Here is a 17,870-nt window from a genome sequence, read left to right as displayed (position 1 = left end):
TCTATATATTTTGTCATCGATTTGTCAGTTATGTTCGGCCACTTATGATTTTTAAGTGTCCTGTAAGATTCTTTCGTATCTCTTATAGAATTCAAAATCACGAACATTTGATTGTCAAATCGGAAAAGTGTGTGAATAGAAAAATATGAGATCGTTTCAACAGTTCTATTTAGATTTGTTGGTCCGTTTTTCCAAGATGTAGATATTCCTTAATTATCCACAATTGAATTCTATTTGGTAATAAAAATAAGAAAATGCTGTTTGAGTGACATGAGACAACTCTCAATTAAAGTCACAATGCATAACAATTTTACAATTATATGTCGAAGTACAGCCTTCAACACTGAGCCATGGCTCACACAATATGTTTGTTATAAAAGTACGACACGGTTATTCCTTTATTACTGAAAATGAAGCTGGTAATGTATTTATCCAGAAACCAAAACAATCGAAAAATTTTAATTTTACTGTACACCAAAAGATGATGTTCGGTTACAATTTAGTTTATACCAAATGATTTAAAGCTATAATATCTGAATAATAATAATTTCACGAAAAGAGATATATTCCATCTTCAAGCAAAAAAATGGAACCGGAGAATAATTGAATGCAATATCCATGTAACATATGCTAATTATTATTTTTCATTTGACAAGTGTGATGGGAATGTTCGTTATGAATGTTAGATCTGTTATGAGTCTATAATACATGATATATACACGTTAAAAGAATAATATATTATATGACGTATTTTACGCATCCAACTTCCACACAATACCATGATTTTAGCAGTATATCGCATATATTTTATTGCACGAAACATTGAGTTTAGTTTCTACAGTAGATCATGTTTTAAGTAGTATATCGAATATTTTGTTGCACGAATCATTAAATTAAACTTGTAAGAACACCATGTTTTTAGTAGTATTTCGCATATTTAAATACACGATACATTAAGTTTAATTTCTATACAACACCATAATGCTATATATAATCAATTGTAACACAAGAACAAAAGTAAATGTTTTAAAACACATCTCATCAAAAAAGTATTGACTGTACCGAATCTCTTCCAAAGTCACTTTATTACTGATATCATAATTGACATACTTGTCCAACTGCTGTGCATTTTTATTTTCATCGTCTGGCATATTTTTTTCTCCTTGTGCCTCGTTTTGGTTATGCTTTGTTTTGCATGTCTTCCGGTAAAGTCGACTAGCTCTAATCAAAATTCTTGCTATAACACCGCTTGGGTTTTTTTCATTAAATGTATGGTAATGAGAAATACTCCACACAGCACAAAATGTTATTAAGATACTGCAGAAAAGTTGTATCTGCAGAAAAACGTTGAAAAGAGAAAGAGCATTGCTTGCTGGAAGTATGTTTGTTACCATAGAAATAAACACCACAAAAGTTAGCAAAACAGTAAACGCCATGGATGCTCGTTCACCCGATGCTACCGGTAGACAAAATACTAACAAATTAACAAAGCTCAAAAACACTATAGGAACAACAAGATTTAGAAACAAAAATCTTGGTTTTCTAGACAACTTAATGTTAATCTTTATCAATGAATAGAATCTTGAAAGTTCATTTTCTACGTGATTACTCTGGACATACCATTCTGCATTCGATCGAGTGTATAACATGTAGATTTCTTTCCTATTGGGACTAATTCGAATTTCATTACTACGTTCAACCGTTAAAAGCTCAATTGCACATTCGTGACTATCAAACGGGAAATACATCACGTTTGCACTGCAAGAACACTCGTGCATAGATTCAACCATAAACTTTACGTGTCCGGACGAATTGTACCTTACAAATGTCGTTCGAATATCAACATCATTGTCGAATAAGAAAACAGATCTTTTACTCACCATGTTTCGTATCAGAATTTTCGGAATCCACGTTTCTATAATTGGGGTTCTCATTACCGAGAGATTCCCGTATTCAGATTCATTCCAATTCCTCATTTCATCCTGCCAGTAAAGTACGTATGTACCTACTACTGTTAACGTACCAGAAACTTCATCATAATCTTTGATAGATTCTAGTGTCATCAGAACTCTAATCTCCACAAAATCTGTTTGATTCAATCTAGGGCGGATGTTTGGTGAGATCTTTTTAAATCGTTGTTCGAGGTTTGTGACATCGTCAAATGTTGCACATAAACTTAATGAAACGAGATAAATAATGGATCCTAGGCACACGAACAACATTTTTAGTTTGACAAACATGTTCTATTTGTTTTAGTTTTACTATGATGTGTCATTGTCAACCAGTAATACAGAATATGTTAATTAAACCCGTGATTGCTTAAAACAACACGATTTCAGTTTTCAACTGATTGGTAGTCAATGTTAGTATATATGTCCAAATTTACAGATAGTTGAAAGTTACATCCATATTTTCCAGTCTGATTCATTATGATATTATTGGCAATATGCGAAAGTACAAACCAGTAATATCTCTTAATTTTTATAACTTCAATAAAGTTTGTAAAATATTCGGTCCTGTTAAGATTACAATTAGACAAAACTACTTTACAACCCAGAAAAGCAAATAATCTGTTTTTATCCTTTTATGAAGAACATCGACCAATCAAAATCAGGGATAAATGAAATCAATGCGCAATTTATGTATATTTCATTGCCTGCAACTTTATCAATTATATTTGAGATTGCTCTCAAGACTAGTTTACAAACCAAATATGATCACATGATTCAGGTGTCTGTCTATACAACTTTACTTTGAAACACGAGTCTGTTGATAGAAAGAATGAGAGCGTATTACTTAGAATACACAGATTCCATTGATATGAGAGTACAGTGTAAATATAGTTTATGGGTTTAAAAGATTTAGTCAATAGAAAACTGTTAACTTGATAGATTGCTGATTTGATAGGACATTGTAACGGTTCTTTATCAGATTTTTGATATTTGCAGAATGGATTCCATTAGGACATACATTCAATTTAAAAATCATGTGATTTTTCAATACTTTTAAATTGTTTACATAGTTTATAAAAGGATTGAGGCTTTTTTGTCCATGTATGATATGAAGTCAGTGATATCCTGGAAAATCAGAAACAGTATATTGAAATGACAATTCAACAATCATTTAAAAACAATCATCTGAGCTGCGTTACAAAAATTGACCGTATGCTAATATATGCGTACATAATTATGTGAGCCTCCTCATGGAGTTTTTAATTATGTGATTACCTGGCCATTTTTATAGTGATTATATGATCACCAGACCAAATGGTTCATGATTTTTTGATGATCTATGACGGTATAATAGGGTTATTGTATGAATATTGGGGAATATTGTCCCGAGTAGAATTTTATAGTGCACGAGCTTACGAGTGCAATATATGTTCTACGAGGGACAATATACCTCAATATTCATGAAGTAACCCTTTCATTGTATAGTAATATAATGTTTGAAAGTAAAAATTGGTTTAAACTAAGATTTTGTCGTTGATGACGACGAATTTTGAATACTTGAAAATTGTAATTTATTGCACGCTAACTTTTGGTAACTTTCTGTTGGAAACATTATATTGCTATGCTATAATTTTGATTATTTGATTATTTTGTTAAAACAATTAATGATTAAGGGGTTATATTGGCAAAACAATTGTGATAATGTGATTATTTGGACATCCCCACGAGGGGCCTCATATGTGCATGTTTTCTGATTGATTTTAAAACATTCAGATACAAAGGAACAGTGGATTATAATATTGTACGCCAGACGCGCGTTTCCACTTCAAAAGAGTCATCAGTGACGATCAAATTAAAACAGTTCAAAGGTTAAATAACAAACACTGGATTAAATATATATAAAGGTTCTTTTAAAATTATATATATATGATTACTTGGACATCCTCATGAGGGGCCTCATATGTGCATGTTTTCTGATTGATTTTAAAACATTCAGATACAACAAAAAAACATGATTTTGGTCTATTTACATGATTTATATCAACTAAATTTTAAAGCAGTTACAGACTTGACATTCAGATACTCTATATAACACTATATATATAGCTACATAGACTATATATATAGCTACATAGACAAATGAAGACTAAGTAATCACACAAAAATACAAAAATAAGATTAAGAATGCTAGGGTCTAATTTGGAGTTGTATTTCCCCGAGAATATCACCAACCCAGTAGCCAGCACTTCTGTGCTGACACGAATATTTATAAATTAACTGTTTACAAAACTATTGAATTTTTGAAATACTAAGGATTTTCTACTTCAGGAATTGATAGATTACCTTAGCTGTATTTGGCCAATTTTTTTAGAATTTTTGGTCATCAATGCTCTTCAACTTCGTACTTTATTTGGCCTTTATAACTTTTTTGGATGCGAGCGTCACTGGTGAGTCTTATGTGGACGAAAAGAGCGTCTGGCGTAAATGCAGAATTTAATCCTGGTATCTATGATTTGTTTATTTGGGAACCTAACGCTAACACTAATTGTAATACAACACACCACTGTACAACTTGTATAACACTGTTACAAACAGACATTTTTCATTCATGTCTGGCTATATTTACCAATAGATCAGAAAAATATATTAAAATCACAAACAGTCCAATTTTGAAATGACGATAACATCACAAACGATGCATTTTTTATTATTTATAAAAACATCACAGGTAACGACAGCATGATAAAAGTTGCAAACATTGGCACGTAGTTAACCCTTTACATCCTAAGCCAATGATTAAAGACAAAGAAAACTCGAAAAGGTATGCATTAATGGTATAAATATGCAGTATCTCAACTACAATATTGCTAAAGTAAATAAAGCAGACAATAGTTTGACAATAAAAATGAAAGGTATGTGATATTTCTACACAAGAAAATGCCTGTACTTAGTCAGGAACATGACAGTTGTTATTTATCGTTTGATGTGTTTGAGCTTTTGATTTTGCCATTTGATTAGGGACTTTCCTTTTTGAATTTTCCTCTTAAAAGGCACTATTAATACAAGAATTGAAAAAGTAAAATCTTTAAGCATGATATTTTACTCATAATACGTAAACAAAGCAACGAAAATGTAAACACGGACAACACGGAGAGCTTATAAGGATAATACAAGTACGAGCGCTCTAAAAAGCTAAAACCCGAAATACCTAATGTCCAATGGAGAACAATACCTGTCATGCAGGTCTATACGTTACGAATATTAAGAATATATTACTTTTGTTTTCATTATGTTTTATTATGATGATTATGAGATGCAAAATATAACAATCTAGCCAAGATAATGATAGTATTAATAATACACATTCTCGCTAGTTTTTTTCTTCATCACCAGACATCATAGAAGTTACAGTAACATTTTGACGTCACAGGAAAAAATGTCTTACACCACATAAGAAAAGCGATAGTTGTATGACTTCTAATGTTCAAATTGCTCAAATTCTTGCATTGGGTCACGTGTCATGCGTGACAGATATATACGCCATGTGTAAAATGTCATAAATTCTATATATCTTCTTCTTTCGATGATAAATCAGCCAAGGAGAAGTTCATCACACTTATGTTGTGTCATCTAGTGTACTAGGTGCTTTCCACAGTGTAATCAATTAAAGAATGAAAAAATGTTATTAAACAATGAAAAATTGTTATATACAAGTTAAAACGAGGCTGGTGCAAAATAAAAATATAGATACGTCCCTAGTATCGTGATTGGAGTGCGACCAAATGTTTGGCTTGGAGGTCTCCTACGATGTTTCGCGGAAGTTAGTTCCAGTCTCGGATGATCCTTAGTAGAAGCTGTGTCTCTATTCAGTACATTCGTCACAACTCGGCCGATTCCGAGAGTATGGTAGTCACCCGAGGATTGCCGATTGCACCGTGGTAGTGTGTTAGTATCAACATGATCGGATTATGAATAGATGGCACGCAAGTTCAATTTTGGCTCAATGACACTATATGACTTTTTTGAATGATTATGATAGAATTTCACACAATACACGTATTTACATATCAAATTGTGTGGCGATATGGATTTGTCTGATTGCATTGACATCTAAAATTATCACATAACAGTTTCAAACATCAGCAAGGTCATGTTTCAAATGTTGAAAGATTTGCTCCTAGCGCTAAACCTTTGTTCGTGTTTATCATTGTGGACAACAGTTGCACTCCTTTGACGTTCGGTCGGTCCACCCTCACTGAAGCGCCTACGTTGTGTGTTTCGCATGAATCTAGATGCTAGTTTTTGGAAGAAGTTTTGGTGGGTGAAAGTATCAATGTCTACACCCGCTTTGACGAGCCAATACTCATCCTTTTCTAGCGTATATCCTGCAAAAATAAATATAATTTCTATTTATAATACAGTCAAACTAGTATATAAAGGTCACCCTCGGGACCAGAGAAAACAGACCTTATAATCTTATGATTCTTATAAGTGTTGTGTCCTTTGAACTAATGACATTAATACAGCTGGACTGCCACATGTACTTGTTCCGCCTAACAGAAGTTCTCCTTGAAACTATGTTATAAACAATGTCATACTATCTGTTCCTGTTGGGACAAATAGTCTACAGCCTTTATTCCGTAAGGAACAAATACTGTAATATTTGTTCCATGGTAAATAAGATTACAGTAATTTTCTTTCAACTTATATTATGAAGGAACTTCTATTTCGTGACAGGATGAAAAAGTATGATCTGTCAAAACAGGTTGTCACTCACTCAATAGAGGTTACCATGCTTCAAAGATTTGAGTATAATAAACGCATGTGTTTAAAAAAGTTTGAAGTTTGAAAGTTGATACATTAAGCAATTATTCGTATGTCAAAATTGCCAAATTTTTGGCTATACAGATTCAGATGTTACACCCCCACCCCCAAAGGGAAAACGTAAAGCATGTACAATACAAATGTAAAGAAGAATATGTCCCCAGTACACGAATGCCCCATCCGCACTATCATTTTCTATGTTCAGTGGACCGTGAAAATGGGGGAAAATCTCTAATTTGGCATTAAAGTTAGAAAGATCGTATCATAGGGAACATGTGTACTAAGTTTCAAGCTGATTGGACTTCAACTTCTACAAAAACTACCTCGACCAAAAACTGTAACCTGAAGCGGGACGAACGGACGGACGGACGGACGGACCAGAAAACATAATGCCCATAAACGGGGCATAATAAATGGTGCATACAAATTTCATGGATTTTTTAACTGCGAAATTTCAGTCTTATTTCCCCATTTTATCCTACGCAGCAGGACAATTTGAACATAAAATAAATTCATTAAACGTAAGACCTTTAGATAACTTATCGAAATTGCAGTAAAGTTCCTCTTTTCGATATTGGTATTACATAAAATATACCGGACTTACAAACAGTGGCGATGTTACTTGCTAGACTTACCCCTGTTTTATAGTTTTGGAAATAAACATGTAAATTCTTTGCACCTGTCCTAAGTCAGGAACCTGATGTTCAGTGCTGGTCGTCTGTTTATGTGGTTCATAAGTGTTTCTCGTTTCTCATTTTTTATATAGATTAAACTGTTGGTTTTCCCGTTTGAATGGTTTAACACTAGTAAATTTTAGGGCCCTATATAGCTTGCTGTTCAGTGTGAGCCTATGTTCTGTGTTGAAGACCATACCTTGGCCTATAATGGTTTACATTTATAAATTGTGACTTGGGTGGAGAGTTGTCTCATTTGCACTCATACCACATCTTCTTATTTCTATATATTCAGTAGATTTTCAACATTGAATTGATTTGTTTGTCCATTGCGATAGTTAAGTGTTTTAATAAATCAATACTTTAAACATTTTATGTTGACTATTCTAACATACCCAATTTGAGCATTTTCCTTATTGTTTCTGAATTTTTACTCGCTCTGCTCGGCGATATGACTCCTAAGTACAGAGCTGTTTGTCCCAGTCGATCTATTTTGTTTATGTCACATCCATTTTTCATCAGGTATTCTGTAGTTTTCTCTCTCCCTTCGCTCATACCTATTAGAAAGGCAGATTTACCAGTCGAATCTTCAACATCGAGATCAGCACCTAATAAAAACAAAAAACGCACTTGTTAATTTAAAAAAAAAATTCTCTTCTATCTCTTCTATTTATTTCTCTAAAAAATATAGTTCTCTCAATAATTTATTGAAAAATATTCTTAAAATAATGGATACATATAATGATATGGCAAAGTGTATTTCAGAATTTGGAATACTGATATAACAATTACTAACTAGTTCTATTTAAATATACAATATACATAAAAGAGGGACGAAAGATACCAGAGGGACAGTCAAACTCATAAATCGAAAATAAACTGACAACGCCATGGCTACAAATGAATAAGACAAACAGACAAACAATAGAACACATGACACAACATAGAAAACTAGAGAATAAGCAACACGAACCCCACCAAAATCTAGGGGTGATCTCAGGTATACCTGCTCCACATGTGGCACCCGTCGTGTTACTTAAATGGGCAGTTATATGCAATAAATGTTTAACGAGGCCGGGGTAAGGTACCGGTATTTTTTGTAACTGACTAACAAATCCTATACTTACAGTATCGAAATTTATCAATTTTATCGATTTGGGGAAAGTTGTGTGCTTAATAATAGATAAAAACATTAGCCTGGTCGTTTCAGGAAATTGTAGCACAATGATGGTTGCTCGTGCTTTACTTTCATTTGGATATTATTTTATGGTTACAACAGAGAATTTGTCATTCGACTCAAAATTTCAAAACTAAATCCACCTACATATAAATTCTTCCGTTCTCATTCATGAGATATTTAGACTTGTCTCTTTGGCACATTCCCCATTTCAATTCTCAATTTTATTGTCTACATGCTTGATTCATAATGTCTAATGGGATTTCTATTAAAAAAAAAAACACCCTCCTATATTCGCTACGGTTTTAAGCAGTTATTTTAACTGGTCAGTCAGTACAAGATCATAAAATATTATGTATTAATGCCAAAGATGTTATCGTGGTCATCTTTACCTTTATTGAAAACAGTTAATTTCTATTGTTGGGTAAGAACTAAAAAATCCACCTACATATATTTTCCCCTGTCTCATTTATAAGCGCCGTGTCTACATCATGTTACATTTGCAATTCCAAAAAGAATTCATATCACACCCTTCTATTTTCGCTACGGTTTTTAGCAGTTATTTTAACTGGTCAGCCAGTACAAGATCGTTACAGATTATGTGTCAATGTTTATTGTATGGGTGGTGGAAACTATTTTAATTTGTTATCACGAAACAACCTTTATAATCATATATATCGATAAATTAGCATTACTCATACATTTTTATGATTGGTCAATTAGTAAACAGACTGCAATACTATGTATAATATTGACCATAATGGTCATTATTAAATGTTTGTTATCTGTCAGCTAATGACAGCTCCTGGTCATAATATATGTTATAATTTATTTCGGTAATTTCCGTAATAAACATGTTTTTTTTGTTTTGTATGTATTTTGTTGGGTTTTTTATTGCATCCATTCAAAATTTGCATGTCATTGGACATGTTGGATGAATGCGAGAGAGACAGAGAGAGAGAATAAGAGAGAGAGAGTATTTTTACATCGCGATGACCTTGAGGTCATTCCGATGTATTGATATCGCCTAGATTTCCATTATGTAAATAAGTTTTGGTTTTGTAACCGATCTATAAAAATGATAAATACGTGCACATAAACGAGTGCAAAATAACATTCCTTCTCGTTTTATATAAATACATCTCTTCAATGAATACTGATAAAAATATTTTTGTTTACAACATAAATTAATAATATGAAAATGTTTTGTAGTTAGATATATATATAGATATAGGAAGAGATATATATATAGATATAGGAAGATGTGGTGTGAGTGCTAATGAGACAACTCTCCATCTAAATAAAAATTTATAAAAGTAAACCATTATAGGTCAATGAACGGCCTTCAACACGGAGCCTTGGCTCACACCGAACAACAAGCTATAAAGGGCCCCAAATTTACTAGTGTAAAACCATTCAAACGGGAAAATCAACTTATATATATTATAAGTAAAAAAATATTGATAATATCTATGCACACGTACCGAAAAATTGTGTTAAAGCATGCGGAAGAATATCTCAAAGAACGTTTTGCGACAATACCGGCAAGGACCGGTAACTCTGTAATTGTTTTTGCGGGAAAATATGAATGCCTACTCGCTCGTATCCAATCTTTTTTTTAAAGTGTCCACCATGCACTTGCATTGCACTATTATTAGAATAGTAGAATAGAATGATAAACAAATGGATGGAAATCATATATAATACATGTAACTGTTATTTTAATATAATATCTAACAACAAATCAGTGTTTGTTTCACTACAATAAATAAGTTATTACGGTGAAGTTAATTTCCTGTCATTTATTTATCATCCACGCACGAAATTGTCTCAAAAAATTATTATCTCAAAAAAATTATATCTCTGTACATTAACATCAGTTTCAGGTAAAAAGATATGTGATTTTTTTTTCTGAGACAAATGCTATTTGACCATCCACAAGAACTTGTGGTCATCCGATGTTCAGTACTTCAGTACTTAGATTTACTCTTGAACAGGAGACTAGCATTTTACTTTTATAATAATCCCAGTCTTGAACATATCACAGAAAATTATTAATGATATTTTCTTCTCTTCAACTTTTCTATGGTCATGAATCCTATTCTCCTACCCCCCCCCCCCCGCCCGCCCCCTACACACACACACACAACAATATATCGCTAGGCAGGGGGAAAACACTCATCCCTTGACAGAAAAGAATACTAATCACCAAACACAATAAAAAACTCATAAATATGAATATATATACTATTGCACAGGTTAACTTTTTTTTCACTTTTTGTTTAAGATTTTTATTAAGATATGAAATTTAATTTAAGCATTTCTTAAAAACGACTGAAAATTTGATTAATTCTTTTCTTTTTCGGAGTTATATATAATTGATATGCTAAGTTACAAATTTGCACTAAAAGTTATATTTGCTTTTTTAATAAACTTCTGTTTATATTTATATCAAAACTTATAACAAAGGAGGCCTATTTCTCAATAATATATTTTGATATAACTATCACCTGTACATACGTAAAGTCTGTTTTTATATCTCATTATAAGTCGATTATTATACGTATCAATCATGTGTGTCATATTGAAGACTGCTTATCAGGGTATTGACCAGGGATGTCCAATAACGCCTCATATTTAATTAGTTTGTTTACCAAAATTTGATTTATTTTTTTCTGTAATCATCATGAAACAAATGTATTGAATATATTTATATATAACTTGGATATAAATACTTATTAATCGGAATTGCATGGTAATATCTACATAACGGATTTTCTTTTCGCTTTTTTTCTTTTGCGGTAATTTTGTTTGGCCCGATGGTCTTTACTGTCCCTTGTGTTACAAAAACAACATCATAGACCATTTTCATTTTACAGACTTTTGATTCCGGAATTAATACTTTTTTTAACTGGTTACCTTCTCTGTGGTAGAAAATCCTGATACTCTGCCGAGCAACGTAAATAAGTAATTTCAAGACTTTAATCAGTACAATTTTGGGAGAAAGTTAACTGTTTAATGCTTTTTATAGATGGCTAAATTGTCGAAAAAAGAACCCCCCCCCCCCCTTTCCCAATTTGCACGATTATATATTTGATATTACTTCTTTAAGATTGCTCCTAATTGACCAAGTACCAGGATGTCCTACCACAGAGTAGGCAACCTGTCAAAAAAATTAGAACACGGAATCAAGAGTGAAAATGGTCTATAGCATAACCTAAGTTTTCGACAAATAAGAATTGAATAACAAGGTGTGAAATGATAACAATGTGTAAATTGAATAACAAGATGTGAAATGATAACAATGTGTAAAATGAATAACAATGGGTGGAATAATTAGCGTTAACTACATTATTTCTTTTGAAATACAAACTAGTGTACCTGATTTGTGAAGTAACTTGACCATTTCTTCGTCATCATAAATGACTGCCTTCATGAGAGGAGTTTGTCCATGTTTATTTTTTGTGTTCACGTCTATGGATCCTAAAATTGCAAAGCATGGTGAAACAAAACAATTAAGTATTCAAGTCACAGATGAATATTTTACGTAAAGAATTTGATAAAATCGCAATAGAGCAATACAGATATTGACAACTAATATATGTTTTCTCGATATTTGACGTTTAAAATGACACGACATTAACACTTTGATATTTAGTATATATAAAATTAGTGATTCTATAACGTACAGGGTGTCAACAGATTGTCAACAACGAAAAGATTTGAAGAAAAACTTTTAAGTTAACAAACTTTAGCTCAAATATTTTTTTCCTGTATGCTTTCTCTTTTTTGTCAATGAAAATGTAGGCCTCGTAGGAATAGATCTCAAGTTACAGGATCAACTATGTGGTTTGCAACTATATGAAAAAAGGTACGATTGCCAATGCGACAACTATCCACCAGAGATGAAATAACGAAGATTTACATGATAAAAGCTATTATCTAGCTATATGGTGTTAGACGCTGTCTAACACTTGGACATTTTTTTTTGCATCGTGTTGCATGCCTCATTGTGACTTTGAGATGAAGAATAGCAAAGACGCTTTTTCTTTGCTTTTTGTATTTTGTTGGGCTGTTTCATATCCAATACTCTTTGATTTCTCATATATTTTCTTCCGTCATTTGTATTTTGGTTAAGAGTTAGCAATCATACCTCATCTTCTAATTTTTCAATTTTATTATATTCCCTTTGTACTTGCATGATTTTATAAGAATAAACTATCTATCTATCTAACCCTACATTCTGTGTCTACTTACTGTGTTTTAGTAATATTTTCACAATATCATGATGACAGCGTTCAACAGCTTCATGCAGCGGAGAGCTATCGTCCACATCGGAAATGTTCGGATCACCTCCGGCTTTTATCAAGTTTTTAACAGCAACTAATTTACCATATCGTGATGCATAAAACAAAACAGTCCTTCCATGAGAGTCGTTGGTATTTAGTTCCGACGGTGTTATGTTATTAGCCGCCGCCACTGATTGTGCTTTTGTTGATGACGTGTTATGTTTTAAAACAGACACCGCCATTCTAGATTTTATCTTTCACTCTGGTTTAACGACTTTAGATATCTGTAAATTAAAAGAAATGAACTGAAGTATTTTGTCTTTAACTAAACGTATAAGGTGTTACCGATGACTGTAATATTTTTTCTGTCTATGAAGAAAAAACATAAAAAATGTGGTGCACACTGAATAACGCGCGTAGCGGGTTATTTACAGTGTGCACCACATTTTTTATGTTATTTCGAATAGGAAGAAAAAATATTACAGTCATTTCTTATAATTTAATTCTAAATTCCATTTTAAACCGTAGAAAACCATGAAAAAACGTTGATGACGTCACGGTCAAATGACTAAATTATGTCTATGGGCTGATAACAAAATAACGTCAGCCAATCAGAAGACGCGTTATATCCAAAATTAAATTATTATTCAATATAAAACAAAGACGGATTTATGGGACCGCTACGGTAAAAGAAGATGTAATATGATTGCCAATGAGACAACGCTTCAAAAGAGACTAAATGACATATGAATTAACAACTATCACTATCAATTTACGGCCTTCAACAAAGCCTATATCGCATAGCCTGGCCAATGTAAAACAATTCAAACGAGAAAACGAACGGCCGAATTCATTAAAAAAAATATTGATAGAAAACTGACAACTATGCAACAAACGACAACCACTGAATTACAGGCTCCTGATTTGGGACAGATACATACATAAAGAAGGTGGTCCAACCCTCCGGGACAGATACATATATAAAGAAGGTGGTCCAACCCTCCGGGACAGATACATACATACAGAAGGTGGTCCAACCCTCCGGGACAGATACATACATACAGAAGGTGGTCCAACCCTCCGGGACAGATACATACATACAGAAGGTGGTCCAACCCTCCGGGACAGATACATACATACAGAAGGTGGTCCAACCCTCCGGGACAGATACATACATACAGAAGGTGGTCCAACCCTCCGGGACAGATACATACATACAGAAGGTGGTCCAACCCTCCGGGACAGATACATACATACAGAAGGTGGTCCAACCCTCCGGGACAGATACATACATACAGAAGGTGGTCCAACCCTCCGGGACAGATACATACATACAGAATGTGGTCCAACCCTCCGGGACAGATACATACATACAGAAGGTGGTCCAACCCTCCGGGACAGATACATACATACAGAAGGTGGTCCAACCCTCCGGGACAGATACATACATACAGAAGGTGGTCCAACCCTCCGGGACAGATACATACATACAGACGGTGGTCCAACCCTCCGGGACAGATACATACATACAGAAGGTGGTCCAACCCTCCGGGACAGATACATACATACAGAAGGTGGTCCAACCCTCCGGGACAGATACATACATACAGAAGGTGGTCCAACCCTCCGGGACAGATACATACATACAGAATGTGGTCCAACCCTCCGGGACAGATACATACATACAGAAGGTGGTCCAACCCTCCGGGACAGATACATACATACAGAAGGTGGTCCAATCCTCCGGGAGAGATACATACATACAGAAGGTGGTCCAACCCTCCCCTAGCCTGGAAAATTTGTGTAACAGTAATACATAAGAACATACCTTTAAATCCAGTTGAAATACACGTTTATATATAGACTTTGATTCTGACTAATGCCAGCCTCCTATTTGAGGGTCTGTGAGGGGAAAGGTAAAGAATAATGACATGCTAAAGAATAGAGAATAATGGTCAAAATTAATAAAGAAGAGGGAAAAAAACCTATAATATTAAATAACAGAGAAATGGAAGACTCCTCATTCAGACCCTCATAGGGGCACTGGCATTAATCAAGATAGCAAACTGAAAAAAACGCAAATAGATAGAGGGCTGGATAAGTATCTGTTTATCAGGAATATGACAGTACTTGTCCATTCTTTGATGCGTTTTGTTATTTGATTTTGCAATGTGATTATGGACTTTCCGAATTGATTTTCCCCTAAGTTCAGTATTTTTGTGATTTTACTTTTTACAGCAAAGAGATCAAATTGAATATATACATGATGTACACCGAAGCCCATACGTTGACCTATAATGTTTTACTTTTATAAATTGTGAATTTGATGGAAAGTTGTCTCATTTGCACTCATACCTCATATTCTTATATCTATTGTGGTATCTGTAAGTAATCCCAAATATGTGATTGCCTGTTTATACTGAACCAGTTTCTTAAACGATGTGTATTGTCATGTTTTGTGTGAAAATGAAATACTTGAATATTACTTACATTTATTATGAATTTTCCGTTTTAATTATACAAAAATATCATAACATTCGTGGATCTACATATTAATTAATGTACATTGTATGTTTTATTACGTCATAGGTCAATTAAAGTGACAGGTTAATTTTTGTGTATTGTTTGATGTTGACCTTTTGCATGCATGTAATACTTAAGTAAATGTAAATCAATAAGTGTTGACATAGATATAAGAAGATGTGGTATGAGTGCCAATGAGACAATTCTCCAACAAAAGTCATAATCTGTAAAAGTAAATCATTATAGGTCAAATTGCTGTTTCAACACTGAGCCTTGACTCAAATCGAACAGCAAGCTTGTTGACATGTATGCATGTGTAAAAAAAACACTGACTTTACATCACTGGTTTTATAATTAGTCCTTTTCAAGAGAATCATCCGAAAGAAAGCTTGATACAAGTTTTATAGTATGTTTACCATCGTCTAATATACGGAAAAAGACTACAAAATTTCTGTTTATTGTCCTTACGTATAAAGAATCATGAAGCTTGATAGTTACTAAATTAATTACTCTCTTTATAAAGACCATTTTTTTACGAATCTGTGCTGTGAAAGTTTTTATTTTAATTATATATATGAGGGTAGTAACGGGGTACCTTCATGACGAGTAACGGTAAAAATTCTTGGCAAATGACGTTAACGGAAATTTTTAGTGCATGACGATAAAATGTACACTTTCTCTTAGACGATAAAAAATCAGCTGAATTTGACGAATAACGCTATTTTTTTTCTCACAAATAACGGTAACGATAATTATTTGAGACATTTGACGAATCACGATAAGGATATTTTGACGAATCACGATAAGGATATTTTGACGAATCACGGTAAAATTTTAACCAATTTGACGCTAACGGTAGCCGAAAATGACCGTTTGACGCCTGACGGTAAAGGGCATTACCACCCTCATATATTGTATTTTAAAAGCAGGATGCATTCTCAAACCGTTCCTTGTGTCCTTGGGACATTATTTATAATCTAAAAATAAGACCAGCTTGTCATTCCTAACCACAAGAGGTCTTCCTAACCACTTTAATATGTACGTGTGGTTAACAACAGACGATAAATCTTCCATATAGTTTCACAATGTTTACGTTCTTGAAATGATAATTATAGTTTTAATAATATAAATAATACTTTTAAAAATTGTAATTTGAATGGAGAGACAGATGCGGATTTAGAGGGGTAGGGGGCCCGGACCCCCCCCCCCCCCCCACCCCTTTTGAGAAATTTGGTTGCTTATATAGGGAATCACTGAAGCGTGACGAGATCGGGCCCCCTCTTAGGCAGCCAATGGGCCCCCACTTATGAAAATTTCTGGATCCGCCATTGACTGAGTTGTCCCATTGGCACTCATATCACATCTTCTTATAGCTATGTGCGGTAAATTTGACTAATTCACAGAGATAAACATAATAGAAAAGGATAAACATAATAGAAAAGTTGTACTTTAAAGGAAAGTTGCTTACAAATAACTAGATACTAGTGCAATAGAGAATGTGTTACTATTTAAAATAAATACATGTACAGGATAGTAAGATAAATTTGTTTATAGTACAAATGTTGTATTGAAACTATTAAATTGTGTAACATTGTAGAAATATTCAATACTTTAATACTTATATGCAAAAAGAGGATGTGGCAAAATTTCTAACATAAAAATATAATTTACCCAGATTATTATAATTATGATAGTATAATACGTTCAATTTATCTTCAAACATAGTACATGTGCTATATAAATCCTTTCTATTCACATCGTGTAAAACTGTGGAACTATTAAATAATTTTACATTGAAACTATACCTAGATTTCAAAAAAATATAATCAAAACCCGATTATCATTATTATTATTATCATGACTATAATAGTGTAATCCGTTCAAATTACCTTCTAACATAGTACATATGTTATATAAATCCGTTCACAAAATAGTATGCTTGTCACTCCTATTCAAACCAGTATAAGATCTGACAACATTAACGATGTGACATTTTTAGATTTCAAAATTTAAAAAAAATATATGCAAACCCGATTATAATTTATTATTATGATAGTACATGTATATAATAACCACTTTAAATTACCTTCAAACATAATACATGTGTTATATAAATCCGTTTACAAAATAGTAAGCTTGTCACTCCTATCAAAACCAGTATAAGATATGACAATATTAACGATGTGACGTATAGTAGTAAAGGCAATAAAGTCGATCCCATTTATGACAGTAAAAACAATTCGACAAGGCTGCCGTCTTTGACACCTATTATTACTTGTTTTTCTCCGATAGCTCTCACAATGATAGATTGACAGACACACGGAATACATATCATTATATCATATATACGGAAACGTGGAGAAAAATATGTTTTATTGTCCATGCATGCTGCATTAAGTTGTTTTCGAACATATTGTGTAGACCTTGTCTC

General features: G+C 33.2%; 1 protein-coding gene across 2 annotated transcripts; it reads right to left on the bottom strand.

The window, feature by feature from the left end:
- Positions 1–5,228: 5,228 nt before the first annotated feature.
- On the bottom strand, positions 5,229–17,633 carry LOC143058494 (uncharacterized). 2 transcript variants are annotated; one of them, XM_076232008.1, is made up of 5 exons: positions 17,526–17,633; positions 12,885–13,200; positions 12,009–12,110; positions 7,846–8,058; positions 5,229–6,337 (listed from the first exon to the last, which is right to left on the bottom strand). In XM_076232008.1, exons 2-5 carry the CDS (start codon positions 13,156–13,158, stop codon positions 6,108–6,110), a joined length of 819 nt encoding a protein of 272 aa, XP_076088123.1. In that variant the 5' UTR covers positions 13,159–13,200; positions 17,526–17,633; the 3' UTR covers positions 5,229–6,107. The 2 variants fall into 2 exon arrangements, with proteins under 2 accessions (XP_076088123.1, XP_076088124.1); XM_076232009.1 differs by lacking the exon at positions 17,526–17,633 and adding an exon at positions 17,329–17,418.
- Between the last annotated feature and the right edge of the window lie 237 nt (positions 17,634–17,870).

This window comes from Mytilus galloprovincialis, chromosome 14, assembly GCF_965363235.1.
Source record: "Mytilus galloprovincialis chromosome 14, xbMytGall1.hap1.1, whole genome shotgun sequence".
In the NCBI taxonomy this organism is placed as follows: Eukaryota; Metazoa; Mollusca; class Bivalvia; order Mytilida; family Mytilidae; genus Mytilus; species Mytilus galloprovincialis.
Note: the sequence above shows the minus strand (reverse complement) of the source record. Positions and strands in the feature narration are given on the sequence as shown.

Bases quoted from the DNA above. Each gene is read 5' to 3' on its own strand.
- LOC143058494 (XM_076232008.1), bottom strand. From the start codon at position 13,158: ATGGCGGTGTCTGTTTTAAAACATAACACGTCATCAACAAAAGCACAA. The intron at 8,059-12,008 runs GTACACTAGTTT...TGTTTTTATTAG, and splicing joins CAAGTTACTTCACAAATCAG to GTGCTGATCTCGATGTTGAA. The intron at 6,338-7,845 runs GTATGTTAGAAT...TTATTTTTGCAG, and splicing joins AAGGAAAATGCTCAAATTGG to GATATACGCTAGAAAAGGAT.